Source organism: Gouania willdenowi, chromosome 13 (genome assembly GCF_900634775.1).
Source record: "Gouania willdenowi chromosome 13, fGouWil2.1, whole genome shotgun sequence".
In the NCBI taxonomy this organism is placed as follows: Eukaryota; Metazoa; Chordata; class Actinopteri; order Blenniiformes; family Gobiesocidae; genus Gouania; species Gouania willdenowi.
In genome coordinates this window covers 2,656,403-2,679,875 of record NC_041056.1, presented here as the reverse complement: position 1 = coordinate 2,679,875, position 23,473 = coordinate 2,656,403, and the positions used below count along the sequence as shown (strand labels likewise).

Here is a 23,473-nt window from a genome sequence, read left to right as displayed (position 1 = left end):
CAAAAGAAGAGAAAAAAAAAGAAAGAAAAGACAAAACAAAAGAAAATAAGTTGTATTATATATATTATATATTAGTTGTATTATAGTCTTGTATACGACTGCTGGCAGGGGGTTGGGGGTTGGGGGATGCGCTGGGTGCTCAGCTGCTTGGGGCTTTCTCGGATGTGTTTGTGGGGGGCGGTGGCTGCTTATCGGCCTGGGATCTCGGGGCATCTGGGGGGCTGCTCGGCCGTGGGGGGGTGGCCTGGGGCTCCTTGGCCCCCACTCTTTCTGCTGGCCTGGCTGCATCTGCGGGCCCGGAGCGGTGCCTGGGTTTGCAGTAGCGGTTTGGGATGTGGAATAAAACTCATACTGGGCTTAACTTTAGACACGTTAATCCCAAATACCTGCTTTAGGTATTACCACTCACTCCTTCCCTCTGTCCACAGCCACCACCTTTATAGCTAAGCTTCACACCAGACTGGCGTGATTACACAACATAATAAGCACAATATGTTCTACTACAACTTCATATCTGACTCTCATTCCTCCCCACTTTTTCTATTTCCTGCCTTGAGTCTCTCCACCCTGCTCCCCTCCCCCTCCCCCTACACCTAGGTGTAACACTGCTCTCCCTTTTTATATCCTCCCTATAACAAAATGTTTCTTACCCTTCCTTAGGGAGGGCTGGTGATGGTCACAATTAAGCAATAAAATAAATGAATTAATTTCATTGCATTAACAAAACATGTATTGCTGTCTCAAAATGATTGCACTTCTTGTAGTGTTGACCTTTGAGGGCATGTTCAGACATGAAAAAAAAAAGTTTATTATGCCTCTGTTTGTCCTCATGAAAGGAGATTAAATCTGCTAATAATACAGGAAGTGGCCTTTAAATCGGATTATCAAACAGTGGGCATGGGTTTGAATCCATTTCAAACCCTAATGCTACCTGTCTACCTCAGATTTATGAATAATGACAACAGATATATAAAGATTTGTATGTATGCTTATAAAATGTTTACCAATGAAGCTAAAAAGATAAGTACTATATTTACGTATTCTGCCTTATTTATGAGCAATGCTACCACCTAACGTCCAAAAGAGGAGCTGCAGTCTCATAAAACATTCGTTTTGAGTTCACAATATTGTACATTTTGCATATTTCTCTCTCAATTTGTGTATTTTTGTTGTTGTTTTGTGTATTTTTCTGCCATGTAATGTATTTGTCGTATTTCTTTTTATTTTGTGAATTTTTCTCTCATTTTTGGTTTTTGTTGTCACTTTGTGTATATTTCTAAAAAAAAAAACATTTAGGATATTTCTCTCTCATTTTGTGTAATTTTTTTGTTTTGTGTATTTCTCTCTCCTTTAATGTATTTATACATTTCTTTTGTGTATTTTTGGTGTTGATTTGTGTATTATTTGCAATTTTGTAAATGTTTGTAAATGTTCTCATTTTGTGTATTATTATTTTTTTGGCATTTTGTATATTTCTATATCATTTTGCAATTTGTGTGTATGTTTATGTTTCCCAACTACAGCTGAAAATAAAAGTACTATATTTATTTATTCTACCTTATTTATTAGCAATGCTACCACCTAGCGTCCAAAAGAGGAGCTGCAGTCTCGAGTTCAGTTTATATTTCTAATTAACACTTTTACACGCTTTAGTCTTTTTTTAGCAAATCAACATTATTTTATAGAGGTGTTAAAAGTCCACACATTATTTTCCTCACTAAAAGTACAAAAACTCGTCTCAACATGTGAGGTAGTAAATGTTAAAGTGCCAAATCGCCTTTGTTCGGTACAAATGAAAGAAGTAAAAATGAATATTTAACTTTAATAACACGAGTTTAAAAAAAAAAAAAAAAAAAAAAACATGAATACTTTAAAGAAAACAATAATAATAGTTTCTGACTGTTTACTTCCGCACGAACCAAACCTCGAGATACTTTCAAATCACGCAGTCCGAACTCTCGCGGCTTTTCGGGTGTTCGAACGTCTTCAGGGAAACTGCTAAAACACATTTATTTTCCAAATTACGGCACAGTAAACTCCACCGGACTTCAAACCAAGTACGTAAAGCAAAATAATGTTTGTAAAATATGTAAAATGTTTGGTTTTACTATTATTAGAGACGGTATATTCACGCTAACCCTGATAGCATGCGCAGCTAGGTTAGGGGTTAGCGTTAGCATCGCTGCTAGGGGATATTCTTGAGCACGGAGGAGAAATAAACTGTTATTTAATGGTTTTCTGCAGCCTCATCATGTCGGACAGTGAGGACAGCGACTTCTCCGACAACCAGAGCGAGCGCAGCAGCGACGGAGAGACGGAGGAGGTGGAGAATGAGGTGAAGCTAGCCTGGAGCTAACCTTTCTATGGGGGCTGGACGGTGTTAAAGCTAGCATCACAACTTTAGCAGCACCGGGCTGACGTTAGGCTGTGCTGCGGTATCTGCGCTAGATATTGATTTACTTACTTAAAACCTGATCATTGGACACTAAAGTAAACAATAATATAAGGGAATTAAATATATATTACAGATATGGTAAAATGAACTAGATGAATACAAAATCTGACAAATGTACAGCATAATCAAGGTGTGAAATTAACTTTTTAAAAATGATTGGGGGCCATTAAAAAAAGGATTTGGAGCTTGGATACTTTTATAGAGCAAAATGCACAGTAGCGTCTGTTAACTCAAATATAGGAAAAGCACAACGTTTCTTTTTCAGAGATAAGTTTGTTAATATTATGGTATCTGTTAGAGAAAGAAGAAGACAGATGTAGTGAAACTATGGGTTTATTTAGCTCTTGACAATCTTTAAATATTATACAAAACAAATCCTTAAAAACATACCGTAAATGCAATCAGAAGAATAACAGAAGTTTAATAGACCTACAGTTTTTTAAAGAAATAAAACATTTCCAACTTAAAGTGTAAATTAGTTCCTTACAAACACAAGTGAATGTGAATACATCAACATTAGAATGTGCTTCAGTAAAAACATTTACAAATTAAAAAGGCTACAATAGCTGCCTACTCAAAGAGCTCATGGGCTGGTATTTTATTGGCAGTGGCTATCCGTACGGTTGCCATATCAATATACCGGCGTTCTATCCGTACGCAGCGCGCCTCATTGGCCAGTTTCGGTCACGTGACTAAGACAAAACCTAACCCTAAAAATTGTTGCAATATAGGGTTATAACCTAACCCAAACCCGGCCTAACCCTAAGACTTCGGTAAACGTAACAATAGCACCGGGGGTTGTCCGTACAGCAACTGTACGAATAGACACTTTCTATTTTATTTATATCATATTTTTGTGCATGTGGGTCACTCTATTAGTGTTATTGTATTACATTCATTTATTTCCTCTCATTTATAATAAAATTATTTTCTTTAAAAATAAAAAAGCACATGAAAATGAAAACTCATTTCAACCACTGCTACTGATTTGTGTTTATTTTATATCTGATAATAAGTTGAATAAAGTTGTGGTTGATAAATATCTCTCTGATTTCCTATAATTAAACCAGATCAGATCACGTTCTTTCGGTGCGAAAGGGGGTAAGGAATCATTTATGAACATGTTTAAGAGTCGAAAGCGGCCAAAAAGAGAGTAGTAGGCGATTCCACCCGCCGTCTACTCTTCTGGACATCCCTGTGAGACCCAAATGGCCCTCGGCCCTTGCTAATTTCCCACTCTGAGCAGAATAATGAATAAATAGCTTAAAACGTTTTACAGTTAGCATAATAAAGGTAAAACCCCACCACCCTGGAAATAAAATAAAATAATAATAAAGTTACGTATCGCCGTTAAAAACAGGAAAAGCATCGTGAGTTTCTCTTTCCACCACCAGGAAGAGACGGCGAGCCCAGTGGGTAGCGATAAGGTGGCAGAGGAGGAGGGGGAGGACCTGGACGATGAAGAAGACTACGACGAAGAGGATGATGATGACGAAGACCGACCCAGGAAGAAGCCGCGACACGGAGGATTCATCCTGGATGAGGCCGGTGGGAATCAATGTTGACCACTATCCACGACGTGCTCTGGAGGAGAGAGACGCCGCCGCTTTAACCTGTGTGTGTGTGTTTAGATGTGGACGATGAGTACGAGGATGAGGAGGAGCAGTGGGAGGATGGAGCCGAGGACATCCTAGAGAAAGGTAACTTTAAATGTCTTTGTTGTTTGGTTTGTTTTTACAGTCTTCTTGTTCTCATTTTATACATAATTTTTTAACATATTTGTGCATTTTGTCTTTTGGTGTTTTTTGAGTTGTTTTTACGTTTTTTGTTCTTTTGTGTCTCATTAAGTAATTTGTCATTTTTTGTCCTCATTTTGTACCTTTTTCTCTTTTTTGTCGTTGCTGTCATTTTGTGTTTTTGTTTGTATTTTGTGTAATTTTCCATATACTGTATATTTATAAGTTTAATGTTTGTTTGCTCTTTTTTCTTTGGTCAAATTTAGTCATTTGTTGTTGTTTGGTTTCTTTTTTCAGTATTGTGTCTTTTTGTTCTCATTTTGTGCTTTTTTTTGTTGTCGTTTTGTCTTTTTGTTGGTATATTGTGTCTTTGTTGTGTAGCGTCTTAGTTGTAGGTTTTTGGTGTATTTTGTGTATTTTTTTATTTGTTTGTTTTGTCAACACTACAAGAAGTGCAATCTTTTTAAGACATCAATGCATGTTTTGTTATTGCAATTAAATAAATGAATTCATTTTATTGCATAATTGTGACCATCACCAGCCCTCCCTAAGGAAGGGTAAGAAATACTTTATTAAAGTGAGGATGTAAAAAGAGAGGGCAGTGTTACACCTAGGTGATAGGGAAAGGAACAAGGAAGAGGGAGTCAGGGTAGAATAATGGAAAGGGTGGGGAAGAGTTGACTGTTTTAAAGTGAGAGTGAGATGTGAGAGAGTGAGAGTTATAGTTGTGCTTATTGTGTTGTGTAATCAAGCCAGTCTGGTGATAAGTGTGTAGCTTAGGTATAATGGTGGTGGCTGTGGACAGAGGGAAGGAGTGAGTGGTTATAACTAAAACAGGTATTGTGGCTCAACGTGTCTGAGGTTAGGCCCATTACGAGTTTCATCCCACGGTCCAAGGCCAGTGCATCCATGACCAATATTTGTGCAAGAACCGCTTTTGCGAACCCAAGCACCGCCCCTGGCCCAAAGATGCAGCCAGGCCAGCAGAAAGAGCGGGAGCCAAGGAGCCCCAGGTCGCCCCCCACAACTTGAACCAGCAGGGACCGTACCCCAGGCCAGAAGGAACCGGAACAGAAGCAGCACTGGCAGCTACCCACCCAAGAAAGATGGCCACATGCAAATAGCCTCAATGGCCCCCAGGCACACGGGCCGAGCGCCCCAGATCACCCTTCATCGATGCCCCCAGCACGATGAGCCTTAGTTATTGTCAAAGTCAGGACCCCCCCCCCCAAAGGGCCCCAGCCAGACCGTCATACCGGTATGCGGCACGCACAGCCCCAAGGCGGCAGAGCCGCATCCCCAGAAGACCTTTGTCAAGACCGGCCCAGCCAACAGGCTAAGCCCACCGGACCCCACTTAAAAAAGTGATTTGTTGCTCCAAGTTTGTTCTTTTGTTTACTCTTGTGTATTGTTTTTCCTCCCATCATGCTTTGTGCGGCTGACTCTTCATCATCCTCGTCCTCCTAAGCAGAAGTAGCTGAAGGTGAGATCAAAGTTGTTTTTGTTTTTTTCCCCACATTGAAACAAACTAAGGTCACGTGACACGTGTTTTTCTCCTCAGTGACAAACATCGACCACATTGTGGAAGATCACTCAGGATCCAGAAGACTGACGAACCTGTGGAGGTAACACACACACACACACACACCCTCTCCCACTGAGGGACCCCCACAGCGCCCCCTAAAGGAGGCCTCAGAACAATGATTAAAGCTGGATTTTGTGTCGTCGTTCCAGAGACTCCAGGGTGGAAGAGTTGGGTGAATACTACACGAGGAAATACGCCAAATCCTCCGGAGGAGAACAGTGAGTGACTTTGAATCACACAAAACTCTCATCAACACAAATTAATTAATTTATAAATATATGCACCCACACACTTATATTTAAAGGAGTTACCTGGAGTAGTATGAATATAATTTTGTTTAATCTATACTAAACAACAAAAGAAGCAAAAAATTCTGCGTGCTTTAACAAAGTGGATAATTGTCCTGCTGATTTTTTCTACTGAATGATGGTCGTTATCTTTTTGTGGTAACGGAGTGGAGTGTACAACATGAAAGTTGGTCACAGCCATCACACTGAGCTACAAGTCAATGGTTCCTGTTCTAATATCTAATTTCCTTAATTGGCTTTTTAAAAATTGACATGAGAAAGTTATGTGGTTTCCATGGTTACGGTTGATGGTAACGGAGTGGAAAGGAAAAGTGCTGAAAATGCATTATGAAAAAAACTAGGTGAACTAGAAAGCTAGAATTTCTCTACTTTATTAAGCAACACGCACTTGATATTTCAGTGTCTCACATTTCTACTGAAAACAATATTTTAAAAAGTATGTTTTGCCCCTCATGAAAATTTCTGTTTAGCTTGCTGTTTTCCCCCGATATTTAAACACATCAATTTAACATACAAAATTAAATAAAATGTAAGTGTTGAATATGATTGCTGAATATAAGAATGTGCGTTTAGTTTTAAATCAAGTATTTCTGTCATTTCTAATGAGTCTACTGCCCAAAATCATCCACACCTTAATGTGTTTTCTTTTTGTTATTAATCGGCTGCAGACGTAACAAAGCTTTATTTCCCCAGGGATAAAGTGTGTTTTGATAGTTCCAAGTGTCATCACTGATAAAGTGTGTGTGTTTGTGTGTAGTTTTGCTGGAGGATCTGAAGAGCTCTCTGATGACATCACGCAGCAGCAGCTTCTTCCTGGAGTCAAGTACGTTCCCACACTGAATAAATGAGCCTACTGTTGGTAGAACTGTGCACATCATCATGTTTCTCATGCTAATGTCTGTGGCCTGTGCAGGGATCCAAACCTGTGGACGGTCAAGTGTAAGGTAAGGTACACACACACACGCACACAAACACACTCGCCTGGTTTACCTACTGTGTGTGTGTGTGTGTGTGCAGATCGGAGAGGAGAGAGCGACGGCCATCGCTCTGATGAGAAAGTTTATCGCCTACCAGTTCACTGACACGGTCAGAAACAACCTCCTCACGTTTGTTTATTAACTCTGAGTGGCAGGAAAACACGAGACTCACACACATGTTTACTCTGTGTGGGTGCTGTGCCACATTAAGCGTTCCTGCTGTTGGTGGACTGGTGCTGGTTTTACTGGTGTCACTGGCACTGGTTCCTCCCTCCCAGTGTCTGATAAACTTGTGTGTGTGTGTGTGTGTCCAACAGCCGCTGCAGATCAAGTCGGTGGTGGCTCCGGATCACGTCAAAGGCTACATCTACGTGGAGTCATACAAGCAGACACACGTGAAGGCGGCCATCGAGGGCATTGGGAACCTGAGGATGGGCGTCTGGAACCAGCAGATGGTTCCCATCAAGGAGATGACCGACGTACTGAAGGTGGTGAAGGAGGTCACCAACCTGAAGCCCAAGTCCTGGGTCCGCCTGAAGAGAGGCCTCTACAAGGACGATATCGCTCAGGTAGGAGCAGGCTAACTAGGGTTGTCACGTTATTTGCAATTAATTAATCACAGGAAAAATTTACGCACTAAAAAATGAATGGCGTTAAAGGTGCAGTTGGTAACTTGGAGGAGAGAGAGGACTTAGCATAAAATTTGAACAAGTACTTCTTTCAGATTCCTCCCCCTTTCTCTCTGCTGTTCTCCTGCCCTGCCTCCAAAGTCCAAAGTAAACCACACAACAAAACCAGTAAGAGTGTCAGGTCACTTTATAAAGAATTAATCTCAGAGCATAATTAATTAATCGCACCATACATTTAATCTATTGACAGTACTAATGCTAACACATGCTATCTGGCTTTCTTTTTATTTATTTCTTTTTTATTATTTCTTTTTTTATTGAACAAGTCCAGATACAAACAAAAAGGAACATTTTCACATTAATACAGATTATAGACAAAGTTAAAAGACAAAACAAAAAAGAACCAAGGGCTTAAACAATCCACTTACAATCAAACACCAGATTGGGCTATTTTTAAAAAAAAAAAATCAAGTCAATCAGCATTTCTGCCATGAAGAAAAAATAAAAAACTAACAAAAAGTTTAAGCTCGTTCCTCCCGTGGGTAAACTAAGGCTTAGATTTAAAGAAACATTTTTTAATATAATATTTACCTAACAAGATAATATTATTCACAGCAAAATTGATCATCTTATCATTAACAAACATTTCACATCTGATACAGTGAACATATTAAGTTGAATACCTTTAGATTGAAACTAATTCTAAACATTACTACACAAACTATGTCACACAAAGAAAAGATGATCCAAATACACAATAACCAACATCTAACTTAAATCTGTCTCAGTAATTCTTTTGTGGGGGTAAACATCATTAATAACCTTAAACTGAAGTTCTTTCACTTTGGGCAAAACTATATAAGCTAAATATTTGCATCTTATCTTCTTTCTTTCATCTAATTTAAAATCTTTGACGTTGTAAACTAGCTGGTTATCTGCTTAGCGTAAGCATGTGGCGTGTCCTCAGGTGGACTACGTGGAGCCCAGTCAGAACACCATCTCTCTGAAGATGATCCCTCGCATCGACCTGGACAGAATCAAGGCTAAGATGAGTATGGTAGGTGTGGCTTGGCTCCGCCTCTTCTTCTTCTTCTGTGGTGATAGATGATTGAACGTCCTGCTGTATTTTTCCCGCAGAAGGACTGGTTCGCCAAGAGGAAGAAGTTCAAGCGTCCAACTCAGAGGCTCTTTGACGCCGAGAAGATCAGGTAGGAAGTTTCCCCTGGTGTAAAGGAGGAGCAGGTCGTAGATTAGTTTGTGACAGGATGTCCTGCTGCTGATCAGCCGACACTATCTGAGGGAGGAAAATCACACGCCACAACATGTGTTCTTACCTGCTCAGACCAGACCTGGCAGCATGCGTTCCCTTGCTCTAGTTTTATGTAGCCCACCCAAAAAAACACAAAACAACAAATACACACAATATGAAAACAAAAAAACACAAATTGATAGTAAGAATATACAGCGTGACAACAAATACATACAAAGTGGTAGAAAACTATACAATATGACAACAGAAATACATAAAACAACCACAAAACACACACAAACTCTTTCTTGTTTCCCATGTTAATGCTGTGATACACAAAATTACAGAAAAGTTTACAAAATGGCAGCAAAAATACCCAAAATGACTTTAAAAACACACAAGATTAAAGACAAATATACAGAATTACAACAAATGAACAAAATGAGAGGAAAATACACAAAACAACAAATACACAATATGAAAACAAACATACACAAAATAAAAACAAAAATGCACAAAATGAAAGGAAGAATATACAGTGTGACAACAAAATGCACAAAATTACTTGTAAAAACCCCCACAAAACAACAAATACAAAAAATTACAACAAATACACAAAATCTGGGAGAAATCTACGAAATGCAGACAATAATACTCATGACAACATAAACACATAATGAGAGATAAATATATACAATTATAACAAAAATACACTAAATGAAAAAATATATAAAATTAGAGAAAAATACATGACACAAAAATACACAAAATGAAAAAGAAGAACAATGACTGAAAACAGAAAATGGCAGAAAATTACACAACATAAAATTACAACAAAAACTCAAAATGATAGAAAAATAAACTAAATGTTAACAGACACACAAAACAAACTGTTTCCTGTGTTAATGCTCTGATTAGTCGTGTTGATCATGTGACCCTCAGATCAGTTACAATCACGTTTGTGGGCCCGCCCACTGTGATAAAAGTTGCCTATCTTAGAGAGTGAGTGTATTAGTTTATCTGGTGATCGTTATAACTGGTGACATTAATCATAATCAGTCACAAGATGACATGGCCACCAGTCGAACTTTAACACCGACTGTTTTGAGCTGTCAGTGTTTCAAACCAGTCACAGCAGGATTCCCACAGATCCTTAAAAAGTCTTTAAAAGGCATTACATTCATGAATCTAAAAATAAGGCCTTAGATGTCATTAAAATGTCTTAAATCAATGTTTTAAAAGTCTTAGATTTTAACATATATGTATAACGTTATGATTGTAATTAGTCTTTCATTTCAAAATAAATGGTAACATTCGTTTTTTAAAACATTTATAATTTACTATAACATTGCGCAATCACGACATTGGAACCAACTGCAAAACATTTAACAAAAAAGGCAATCAATCTGCGATAATCTGACATAACAAGAAAAAAAAGGATTAAGTGAAAAAATAACATTTTTATTTTTCATCTTTGAAAGACAATAAATTAAAAGTGTCCTATGAACAGTGACACTATTTTAGTGCAACATTTCTGTAAATAAGTGTCAACATACCAATGTAAACGAATAAGTATCTCTAATAGTGCTTTATGTAAACATTAAATAGGGTCTTTTCTTACCAGTGACATCAGTATAGTGCAATATTCCAGTAAACAATATATTGGTTCCTTCAACAAACAGTGGCAACATTTCTGTGAAGACGTACCTGCACATTTTAGTGAAAAAGCAGAAAAGGTTTTGAAAAAAAAAATAAAAAATCGATACCTAGCTCGAGCATGTCAATAATCGATCGTATGAAAAAAAATATTGCAATATACCGCCGTATCGAGATATCGTCACACTCCTAATGTAATTGATGTGTTTTTTCCCCCCAATTATGTTTACACTGAAGTTGGTCTTGAATTTAATTTCAAATGGCAATAAAAAGTCTTGATTTTTAATTCAATTGAAGCTGTAGGAATCCTGCACAAGATGATATGATCACAAATCCATCCATAACACCAACTGGTATGAGCGCCTGATGCGTCAGAACCAGTCACAAGATAACATGACGACCATTCTAACTATTACAGGTCTCTGGGAGGAGAAGTGAGCCACGACGGAGACTTCATGATCTTTGAGGGGAATCGTTACAGTCGTAAAGGTTTCCTGTTCAAGAGCTTCGCCATGTCGGCCGTGGTGAGGACGACGTTTGTGACGGCGTTTACTTTGACGTGAACACCGCTCATGGCTCTGTTCTGATCACAGATCACAGACGGAGTGAAGCCCACGCTGTCAGAGCTGGAGAAGTTTGAGGATCAGCCTGAAGGAATCGACCTGGAGGTGGTGACTGAGTCGGGTACGTCTGAGAGTCAGAGGTTCTCCAGGTCACGCCCTCGCCCGTCCTGCTCACTTTAGTTTAGGGTTTTCTCAAATGGGGTACGCGAGAGGGAGAGAGAGTGGAAAATTAGCAAACAAAAGCATGGGATTTTGAATTATTTGTTTTTAGTTAAAAATGCGAATTTCAATACGATTGATAGAAATTACCTTGATTAGAGTAGGAGTAGAGTATCTTTTCTGATCCCACAGTGTGGGAATTTACTATCATGACAGCTCAAAGTGCAATAAAAAGATAACGGAAGACACCCCCCCCCCCCCCCCCCCCCAAAAAAAAAAAAAAACTATAAAATAGCGCAATGACGATAAAATAAACAATAATCAAGGATATATATAAATATAAATAGAAAAAATAATATAAAAAGTATAAAGAATATACATATATACTAAAGTTGCATATCTCCCTGTGATAAACGATTTGATATACATCTAGATAAACAGGTTACGATTTGATTCACAAACAAAATCCTTATTTTACAGACGGATTCGATACGAAAGGATTCAATACAGCGTAGGAACTATACGATTTGTTTCTACGGTAAATATTTGTTGGAGAAATAAAGAAGCTAATTCTAAAGTGACAGTACAATATTTTATTTTCAAATATGTAAAATACCACATATCCCAAGCATTGTGGCTTTATGGCATTGGCAAAACAAAAACACAAGAACAAAATCACGTCATTGTATTTATTTATAGACATGAACCAAAAAAAGAAGAATATTAACAACAAAGTGCAACATTTCAGCCTGAGCAGTGTTTTAAGCACGAGAGGTAGGAAACAAAGATGCAACATTTCAATGTACCATATTTTTCGGACTATAAGGCTCACCGGTTTGTTGTTGTTGTTATTATTATTATTATTATTATTATTATTATTAAGGCTCATTAAGCGAAACAAAATAGTCAGATAAGTCAAACTTTATTCAACTCATTAACAATAATTCTCAACATTGTTCAGGTTTAACACATAAAATATAAAACATTACACTCACTTTTTCAGTTCAGTATGTTGAAGCACGGTACTGGTGCATATCACTCCATGAGGCGTCTGACTACGGTAGCCCTGAAGCGCCAAAAATCCATCAAGCGGTGCAGCTTCATAGTTTACTGAAGTTGTGCTAAAACATTTTGACATAATTTCATACATAAGGCGCACCTGATTATAAGGCGCACTGTCGATTTTTGAGAAAATGAAAACATTTTAAGTGCGCCTTATAGTCCGAAAAATACGGTTAACAAGTTACAAGTTTTTTTTTTTTTAGAGAAAATAAATACATAACATACATATGTATAAAATAAATCAAACAGCTGCTTTTTGACCTGGGAAAGGTAATCTGGTCCAAAGTGCAAAATAAACTGACCTACATTTAAATTCTCACATTGCAGTTAAGTCTGACTCACAAGTCAACAATCGTAGCTTTTACTTCACACACAGTAATGTAGTTAATTTACAGTATGCCTGTGCATTTAGCATTTTTTATTCATCACTGTCCTCTGTTTTTTTGGAGGACAGAATGCGTCTGAATGCCTCCTCCTCTGATCCCTTTTTCTTGAACCACAGAGTGTTTTTTGTCAGTTATAATCTGATAATATGTCTTACATATAATGAAATATGGGTTTTAGATTATTCATTTAAAATTGTTCAAGGCGCCAAGAGCGCTCGGGTGTGCGTGTCCCTTTAAATGTTGTTGCCGCAAGAAATTGTGGGTCAGCATTATCTTGTCTCCTTTGGTAAAGGATGCATCAGTGTTTCCTAGGCTAAAGGAGGTAAAAAAATGAGCTTTATCACGACCATCACTTAAACACTTCCAAGGATGAAGGAACAGTGGATAGGAAAGGAGATAGGAGGGACTATTCAGAAGCAGCCTTGGTTTCGGCGGCAGCTTCAGCGCTCTCGTTGTTTTTAAGTGTGATGCCGCCAAACAATTCCAAGTCTTGCGATACCTGAGCCATGCCTCTACAACCGATTAATCTAGGTATTTATTGCTAATTCATATCAATTGAGGAGTCTGCTACCGATGCAGCTGTATCTCTCACTTGTTGAACCGGATATCCGGTTGCATCATTCACAACCTTAATACATACATATTTTATTAAAACATGAACTCAAAATACAAAGGTCAGTCTTTGTCCCATACCAGGTGGGAGATAAACGGAAATGATTAAAACTATAGAAATAAATTTATCCAGGAGGAAATGCTGTTTCATTTCACTTATTCACAAAGTAAGGTTCTTTAAAATGTGTGCTATCACTCATTTGTCTGAGAAAAAAGTGGGTACATGGATATAGAAATAGGAGAAAGGGGGTACTTGGGCCAAAAAAGTTTGAGAATTACTGCTTTAGATAACAGACCTAATTTTACTGCATCGTAGGCGTTCCACCTGGAAATACTGTGCTTTTATTTTGAAAGGAAACACTAGAGGGCTGTAACTGGCTCATCTTTTTCTCCCATTTACACCTAATGGCCCTCATTTATCAAACAATATACGACGTGCGTTTGACCAAATTCATTAATTGATTGTGACGTGATCGTACGCTACGATCAAATCTCACGTCAGGTCTGAGTGTGTGGATTTGTGCTGCAGCAGCAAAATTTGACTGAGTCTGAAAATAAAGTATTAAACAAGCCTCAGCTGTCATTGAAGCATAAGCAGAAACATTCAGAACAGATCAACTTTTTCATGACCAAAATGAAAAGAATTGTTTTGATGATCAAATAGCAGCGATTTACACGGCTGTGGATGAGTGAAATTTTATTTAAAGCCTCATTAGGCATCATTTAAGTTAGTTATGGAGAATTTAATTTAAACACAGAGCATTTAAATGAGCTCTTTAAATTCCAGTTTTCACACAATAGAAAAGCATGTTTGTTTTTCTTCATCTCAGCTGTGATGAGGATGATTTTCATCTCGGAAATGTTTATTTCATTGCCAATGTTTGTTTGACCTCAGTGGGCGGGGTCTCAAAACCTGAAATATTTGAGGGCGTAACAGGTTAATGACGATCAAATTCAGCCATTTATCAGATATGATTGGTCAGATATCAATGTTTGATAAATCACACGTTTGTCCTGTCCTACGACAATGTGACCATAGATCTGCACCTGTTTTTGTGCAAGGTTGATAAGAGTGTGTGTGTGTGTGCGCGTGTGTGTGTGTGTGTCCATGCGCGTGCAGGTAAGGAGCGTGAACACAACCTACAGGCCGGTGATAATGTGGAGGTGTGCGAGGGTGAGCTGGTCAACCTTCAGGGAAGAATCCTCACCGTGGACGGAAACAAGATCACCATCATGCCCAAACACGAGGACTTGAAGGTACACACACACACAGACGCACGAGAGAGGAACACACAGAAAGAGTCACACAAGTGTACACATGTGTCCACATTAGGACCCTCTAGAGTTCCCGGCCCAGGAGTTGAGGAAGTACTTCAGGATGGGTGACCACGTGAAGGTCATCGCTGGGCGTTATGAAGGAGACACCGGGCTAATCGTCAGGGTGGAGGAGAACTTTGTCATCCTGTTCTCAGACCTCACCATGCACGAGGTCTGACCTCACACTTCCTGTCTGTCTACCCTCACTTCTTGTCTCTCTAACTTTACTTCTTGTCCATATGACCTCACTTCCTGTCAGTCTGAGCCCACTTCCTGTCTCTCTGACCTCACTTTCTTTGTCCACAGCTGAAAGTCCTACCCAGGGACCTGCAGCTGTGCTCAGAGACGGCGTCTGGTGTGGATGCGGGGGGTCAGCATGAGTGGGGGGAGCTGGTCCAGTTGGACCCTCAGACCGTGGGCGTTATCGTGCGTTTGGAGAGGGAAACGTTCCAGGTTCTCAACATGCATGGCAAAGTGCTGACGGTGCGACACCAGGCCGTCAACCGCCGCAAGGACAACCGCTTTGCTGTCGCCCTGGACTCAGAGCAGAACAACATTCACGTCAAGGACATTGTCAAGGTCATTGACGGACCGCACTCGGTGAGTCGATCACTGTGGAGTGAGAACACCATTAATCATTTACATTATTTACATAACAATGAGCTGAGCGCTGCTGGAGCTGTTTATCAACCTCATCATGAACCACTGAAGCCTGAAAGAACAAAAACAAATACACTGTAATCAACATTACTTAATCAATATCTGATTTACTCTAGGAATACCAGTAACAACCAGTATAAGCCAGTACAAAGCAGTAAAGAACAGTACAAACAAGTATAAGCAGTACAAACTAGTACCAAACCAATATAAACCAGTACAAACTAATATAAATGGTGTAAACCAGTACTGAATCAGTTTAAACCAGTATAAACCATTTCTTAACCAGTACAAACTAGTATAAGCAGTACAAACTAGTGTAAACCAGTACAAATTAGTGTAAACAGCACAAACCAGTATAAACCAGTAAAAAAAAACTGTAATCACCAGAGAGGAACAGTACAAAGCAGTTTAAACCAGTACAAACTAAAATAATATTATATTTACTGAGGAATACAAGTATAAACCAGCATAATCCTTTACTACTGTTCTGCTCTGTATTAACTGATGACTGACTTCTGAGTACAACCAGTCACCAACTGGTTTAGAACATGAGCACTTGTTAATGCTAATGCTAACTGTTTCTCTTTAGGGTCGTGAGGGTGAGATCCGTCACCTGTTCCGAGGCTTTGCCTTCCTTCACTGTAAGAAACTGGTGGAGAACGGAGGAATGTTCGTCTGTAAGACACGACACCTGGTGCTGGCTGGGGGGTCAAAGGTCAGCTCATGATGATGATGATGACTGTCTGGGATGAAGGTCTTTACCTCACTGACTGCCATTGACGTATATGTACGTCAGTTATGTTTTTTAACGGGGGTTGCTAGGAGACATTCTGGCGGAGCTCTCCCATGAATATCGGCCTTTTACTGTGATGTAGTGACCAACTGGTGCCATGTAGGTGGCAGCAGTGCACCTTTGGATGAGAGATTAGCTGTGATAGGCACCATCAGTTGGGAGGGAGAAACCAGGGACATGAGAGAAAATAGCGCTAAGAGAGAAGCTCACAGCAGCGCACACTCGAGCAGAGCATGTGTCGACTATTAAGAGTGTCGCAATCGTGAGAAAAAACGATCAACAACCCTGGCCAAACTGTGGGACTCGTCATGTTGGGAAGGAGGAGGAAGTTGAGTGTGTGGGGTGGGGGGGGACTTGGAGGAAGGCCAACGTACTGTAAGGGCACCACACAATTCTGACCCAGATAGCAAAATGATAATAATCACAAGTCTGGTCTCAGTGTTGTTTTTGTTTTATAGAAGGAAACTAATGTTGTCGCTAAAGCAAAAAACATTAGCTTTAAAGTCACTGAGGTTTTTTTCAGATAAAACCTTTTTTCTCAGCTTTTTGTCAGAAACTGGCGTGTTTGAAACCTAAGAATGAAACGAGCTAGAAACAAAAAACATTTTTAATGAAAGTAGATTTATTCTTTTAGAATAGTTAATAGTGAGGCCCACACTGAACCAATGTTTGTGTTTCAGCCTCGAGACGTTACCAACTTCACTGTGGGGGGCTTTGCCCCCATGAGCCCCCGAATCAGCAGCCCCATGCACCATGGAGGAGGAGGTGCGCGCTCACACACACACACACACACACACGCACACACACACACACACACACACACACACACACACACACACACACACACACACACACACACACACAGCACCAGCAGAGTTAAGCAAAATGTTTGTGGGCCACAAACATGTGACTGTATGTGGTCTGAGGGTCACATGATCAACATTCATGTCAGCATTAGAATAACAACCAATCAGAGCATTAACAGGAAACTACAAAGGAACTGTGTGCGTTCTTTTTTCTTTAATTTTTTGCATTTTTGCTGTAGTTTGTCATTTGCTGTTGTCTTTTTGTATATTTTTTGTGTATGTTTTTGTGTTTATGGTGTGATTTTGTACATTTTTGTTTTGTTAATATTTTTAGTATTATTTAGTGGGATTTTCCTTTATTTTTTTAAAGCCCTTTTGTGTTTTTTTTAATTGTCATTTTGTATATTTTTCTGTTGTTCATTTGTTTATTGTTTATTTCCACTTCTCTGTTTGCTCCGTTTGATTTTCTAATTATTTTTGTCTAACTTTTTATTTTTTGTTTTCTAATTATTCTTTTTTTACTTAAATTTTTTAAGTTATTTATTTTTTAATCATTTATATATTTTTTTCAGTTTTTTAAAATAAATTTTTAAGTATTTACTGTATTTCCTTTTTTATTACATTTTTCTTAAATATCTTTTATTTCCATTATTTCACTTTTTTTGCACATTTTTGTTCACGTGATGTTGTCTTGTTTGGTGCAGCAGTGTGGTTTCCCTCACTGATCGACTGACAATAAGTGTGTGTCTGGTTTACAGGTGCTCAGCAGAGAGGGGGTGGGGGCGGGGGAGGAGGAGGAGGGATGGGCCGTGGGCGTGGTCGGAGGGACAATGAGCTGATTGGTCAGACGGTTCGGATCTCTCAGGGTCCTTACAAAGGTGAGGAAGAGGAGGAGGAAGGACGAAGAGGACGGAGAAGACTGGGTGCTCACTGTGTGTGTGTTTGTGTGTGTGTTCGCGTGTTCACAGGATACATCGGAGTGGTGAAGGACGCCACAGAGTCCACGGCCAGAGTAGAGCTGCACTCAACCTGTCAGACAATATCAGTGGATAGACAGAGACTAGCAACTATGTACGACTTATTACACACACACACACACACACACGTTATGGGCTTATGTTGTTGTTGTAGAACTTAGCTATAATTCAGGTAAAGTTTTATTGGATTTGTCACAATTTTAATGAAACTACAGTATTTGCAGGGGTTCATGGTTTTCCAATGATTATAAAACACGATAGAAGTTATTTTTAATCTCAAATTGTTGAAAGAAATCCTAATTTTTCCAAAATCCTCAATCCTGTTTTTTTCAAATAAATATAGTCATTTTTAGAATCAATAGATTGATCTGTTGGTGTTATGGTCAGACTGGTCCTCAGGTTATCCTGTGAGCTTCTGTGTCAGACGTTGACGTGATGAATGAATGTCTCTGACCTTTGACCTTTGTGTTTAGGGGCGCTCAGAAACACAGCGGCATGACGTCGACCCACGGACGCACCCCGATGTACGGCTCACAGACGCCCATGTATGGCACGGGCACCGGCTCCAGGACGCCCATGTATGGCTCCCAGACGCCGCTGCACGATGGTGAGGACACGCCCCCTTGCCCCCGCCGTCCCAGTGGCTCCACCACCTGCTTACTGTTTTCTGCTTACTTTCCTTATAATCAGGGAACCGCACCCCCCACTACGGGTCTCAGACCCCGCTGCATGATGGGAGCAGGACGCCGGGTCAGAGCGGCGCCTGGGACCCCAGCAACCCCAACACGCCGTCCAGGAACGACGAGGAGTACGATTTCGGCTACGACGACGAGCCTTCGCCGTCGCCCCAGGGCTACGGGGGGACCCCCAACCCTCAGACCCCTGGGTACCCAGAAGTCCCCTCTCCTCAGGTTAACCCCCAGTACAACCCCCAGACCCCGGGCACGCCCGCCATGTGAGTGACCTCGCCCCCTCTTGACTTATCATTCATTCATCAGGAGATTTTATTCACATTAATGACCTTTCAAATACCATCGACGTTTTTATTTTATTTAATATTACTTTATTTATGTAGGTATTTTCTATTTGTATTTATTAACTTTTTATTTATATGTATTTACTAGTATTTTTTTATTTACTAGTGTTTAGTTTTCATTTTTATTTTTTTGCATTTATTTATTCATATATTTCTACTTAATTATTTTATTTTACTAGTGGTTTGTTTATTTATTTATGTAGTTATTTATTTATTTGTATTTGTATTTTTTATTTATATTTATTGACCAGTGATGGATGTATTTTGTTTATTTTTTGGTCTTTGTATTTATTTATTTGTATTCATATTTATTTATTTTACACTTTTAATTATTCGTTTTATTTTTATCTATTTATTTTAGTTGATTCATATGTGATTGTTTTTGTTTTGATTTTTTAAAATGCCTTTATATTGATTAGTTTAGGGGCTGCACCCAGCATTGCTGAGCTCTCTCTCTCTGTGTGCGTGTGTGTGCGTGCGTGCGTGCGTGCGTGTGTGTGTGTGTGTGTAGGTACAACACAGAGCAGTACTCTCCGTACGCTGCACCGTCCCCCCAGGGCTCCTACCAGCCCAGTCCCAGTCCTCAGAGCTACCACCAGGTGGCGCCGTCACCCGTCGGATACCAGAACACACATTCCCCGGCCAGTTACCACCCCACGCCTTCACCCATGGCCTACCAGGTAGGAGCGCTGGCACTGGTCAGAGGGTATAGTAGGAGGGTGTAAACGTGGCCCCCTGTCGCCCTCTACAGGCCAGTCCCAGCCCCAGCCCTGTGGGCTACAGCCCCATGACGCCCGGGGCCCCCTCCCCTGGAGGATACAACCCTCACACCCCAGGATCCAACATCGAGCAGGGCGGCAGCGACTGGGTCACCACCGACATCCTGGTGAAGGTCAAAGACTCCTTCATGGACCTGATGGGACAGACGGGCGTCATACGCAGCGTCACGGTTATTATTATTATTATTATTATTATTATTCATTCAAACACACTGAGATCACATGACATTTGATCAACTTACAATTACGTCTTCAATTACTTATGTTCAATTACAGTTACAGTTGCCAGCATTTTTTCCAATTACAATTAAATTACAATATATTTTTTATCTTCAAAGTGAATTACAATTATGTTCTCAATTACTAAAGTTCAATTATAATTAATCACAAATAAATAAGCAAATAAAAGTTAACCTTCCTCTTGTGTTAGCTTTCTGTTAGCATCTCTAATGCTAACAGGTCCTAAATCAGCTGTAAAATACACTACAAACTAATATCTATCGTCCAATTTATTTATTTATTGATTACCTTGTTAGGCTTCCTAATCAATTAAAATAAAGGTTTTAATGTATGTGATTTTTGTGTCAGTGTACCCCTAGATTTATATATTTTTAAATGGTAAAATGTGGGAAAGTTTGATATGAAACATATTTTAATAATTATTAATTACATTTGTGTAGAACTGTACATAGAACTGTAACATGGTTCAACAGTTTTGCGTTAAATTATAAATGACGATGTTTATGTAATTGCCATTAAAATTCAATAAACTCAATTACAAATTCATTACGATTATGACAGCAACAGATTTTAAAATTACAGTTATAATTACGACATAATTGCAATTAATTATCAATTACACAATTACAAATATAATCGACCCAAACCCTGGATTTGATGTCCAGCTGTTAGCGACATATGCTAAAGCTAACATTAGCCCAGCTGTTACATATAGAGATTGATTTTTCTTTATTATTCATTAAAAAAAAAAACTTATCAATAAAAAATCACTTCAATCAAAAATAAATATTTTCAATTAAAGAAAAAAAGTGTTTGAATGCAAAAAAATATTTTTGAGTCAAATAATTGCATTCGAACATTTTTTTTCTTTGAAATGTTACATTTTTTAATTAAATAATAGACACAAATGTACGACCCATAATAGCACAGATACAAAAAGTTGACTTCAATCATGAAAATATTTTCAATAAAAAAATTGAATTTAAAAAAACATATAAACAAATACATTTTCAATTTAAAAAAATGTAATTAAGAAAATTATTTTTAAAAAAAGTTATATTAAAAAAAAATTTTTTTTAGTTTTTTTAAAAATAAAAAAGTTAAATTTAAAAAAAAAAAAATTCAATCCAAAAAAACTTTGATTAAATTTTTTTAAAATTTTTAAAGAAATTTAATTTTTTAAAAAATCAAAAATTCAATCAAAGAAAGTGTTCAAAAATGCAATTATTTAGTTCTCAAACACTTTTTTCTTTGATTAAAAAAAAGATATATTTTTTCTTTTTTGATTGAATAATAGTTTCACAGTGAATAATGTTGATCATAAATGTCTGTGTGTGTGTGTGTGTGTGTGTGTGTGTGTGTGTGTGTGTGTGTGTGTGTGTGTGTGTGTGTGCGCGTGTGTGTGCGCGTGTGCGTGTGTGTAGGGTGGGATGTGCTCAGTGTTTATGGAGGAGTCTGAGAAGGTGGTGAGCATCAGCAGTGATCACCTGGAGCCCATCACCCCCACCAAGAACAACAAGGTCATTGTCGTCTTTTCCATTTTTATTCCTAACTTTAGCTTTATCTCAAAAAAAGATAATTTATTAACATTTTTATACCTTACTGTATCTCCATCTTGTGTATCCAGGTGAAGGTGATTTTAGGTGAAGACAGAGAAGCGACTGGAATTCTTCTCAGCATTGATGGAGACGACGGCATTGTCCGCATGGAGCTGGACAACCAGCTGAAGATCCTCAACCTGAGGTTCCTGGGCTGCATCGAGCAGCACTGAGCAGGACTCTGTGTGTGTGTGTGTTTGTGTGCGTGCGCGTGAGAGAGCGAGTGTGAGGACCTTTGTGTTGCCATTTAAACGGGACAGTCAGCAGCAGCAGCCTGAGGGGAGGAGCCACAGAGACCTTGAACATGAGGCCCCGCCCACCTGCAGTTCCCACCAATGAAAGCGTAAAGAAATCTGACAGGGGCAGGGCCAGGACATGTCACGTTACCTGGGATCTGTCAGCAGGGCTGTGATTAGTTCAACCATTGTGATTGACAGTTATGGGTGTATCACACACACACACACACACACACACATCGAGGTACAGTCTGATTGTTTCTGGAAATTTTATTAACAATGAAATCAAGGAGCAGTTTTAGTTTTTGAAGGTTTTTTATTTTGCATGTCTGTTTTTCTTATTTTATGGTTATTTTTGTTGTTAACTTGTGTTTTGTTATTCATTCTCTGATCAATCAATCAATAAATAAGGATTGTTTAAAGAACACACGTGTTTGATTAATAAATATCATGTGATGTTGCCTAGGTAACCAGGAAGGGAAGTCTGATAACCTTAACGCTTATTTACCTGATTAGGTAAAATTTGAAAACGGCAAAAAACGGAGGTAAAGCTATAATAAGGCATAAAAACGGGCAAAAAGTGACTAACACCCAAAAACAGAGGTAAGGCCTAAAAACGTGCGAAAAATTTTCAAACACCCAAAAAAGGAGGTAAGGCTATAGTAAGGCATAAAAAAATGGCGAAAAAATTAAAACGCAAAAAAATGGAGGTAAGGCTATTGTAACACATAAAAAAGGGCAAAAAAAATCAAATGTCAAAAAACGGAGGGAAAAACAAAAAATTTTCATACGCCAAAAAATAAGAGGTAAGCTTATAGTAAGGCATAAAAGCAAAAAAATTAAAATGCCAAAAAAAAAGGGGTAAAGTTATAGTAAGGTATAAAAAACAGCAAAAAACTTCAGACGTCAAAATTCGGAGGTAAGGCTATATTAAGGCATAAAAACGGGCAAAAAGTGACTAACACCCAAAAGCAGAGGTAAGGCTATAATAAGGTATAAAAAATGGCAAAAACAATTTACGTCAAAAAACGGAGTTAAGGCTATAGTGAGGCATGAAAAAAAGCAGAAAATTTCAAAGGCCAAGAAACAAAAGGTAAGGCTATAGTAAGGCAGAAAAAAACGCCAAAAAATGGAGGTAAGGCTATATTAAGGCATAAAAATGGGCAAAAAGTGTCGAGCACCCAAAAACGGAGAAAAGGCTATATTAAGGCAAAAAAAAAAACGGCAAAAAAATTCAAACGCCAAAAAATTGGAGATGAGGCTATAGTAAGGCATAAAAACGGGCGAAAAATTTTCAAACACCTATAGTGAGGCATAAAAAAATGGCAAAAAATTTCAAACGCCAAAAAACAAAAGTAAGGCTATAGTAAGGCATAAAAATGGGCAAAAAGTCACTACACCCAAAAACGGCGGTAAGGCATAAAAATGGGCAAAAAGTGTCTAGCACCCAAAAACTGAGAAAAGGCTATATTAAGGCAAAAAAAAAAAAATGCCAAAAAATGGAGATCAGGCTATAGTAAGGCATAAAAACGGCAAAAAATATCAAACGCCAAAAAATGGAGGTAAGGCTATAGTAAGGCATAAAAACGGCAAAAAATTACAAACTCCAAAAATTTTCAAACGCCAAAAAATTGAGGTAAGGCTATAGTAAGGC

The 23,473-nt window shown here is 38.7% G+C and overlaps 1 protein-coding gene across 2 annotated transcripts; it reads left to right on the top strand.

Annotated features, from left to right (window-relative positions):
- The first annotated feature begins 1,925 nt into the window (after positions 1-1,925).
- On the top strand, positions 1,926-22,227 carry supt5h (SPT5 homolog, DSIF elongation factor subunit). 2 transcript variants are annotated; one of them, XM_028465113.1, is made up of 28 exons: positions 1,926-2,057; positions 2,245-2,335; positions 3,850-4,003; positions 4,087-4,155; positions 5,663-5,674; positions 5,753-5,816; positions 5,926-5,994; positions 6,842-6,907; positions 6,998-7,028; positions 7,102-7,170; positions 7,379-7,630; positions 8,658-8,747; positions 8,828-8,898; positions 11,014-11,119; positions 11,189-11,279; positions 14,498-14,634; positions 14,711-14,866; positions 15,001-15,294; positions 15,944-16,069; positions 16,828-16,912; positions 17,712-17,831; positions 17,922-18,024; positions 18,404-18,537; positions 18,621-18,885; positions 19,478-19,646; positions 19,718-19,915; positions 21,410-21,505; positions 21,613-22,227. In XM_028465113.1, the coding sequence occupies exons 2-28, from the start codon at positions 2,252-2,254 to the stop codon at positions 21,754-21,756; spliced, it is 3,255 nt and encodes a 1,084-aa protein (XP_028320914.1). In that variant the 5' UTR covers positions 1,926-2,057; positions 2,245-2,251; the 3' UTR covers positions 21,757-22,227. The 2 variants fall into 2 exon arrangements, with proteins under 2 accessions (XP_028320914.1, XP_028320913.1); XM_028465112.1 differs by having other exon boundaries at positions 5,660-5,674.
- The last annotated feature ends 1,246 nt before the right edge of the window (positions 22,228-23,473 follow it).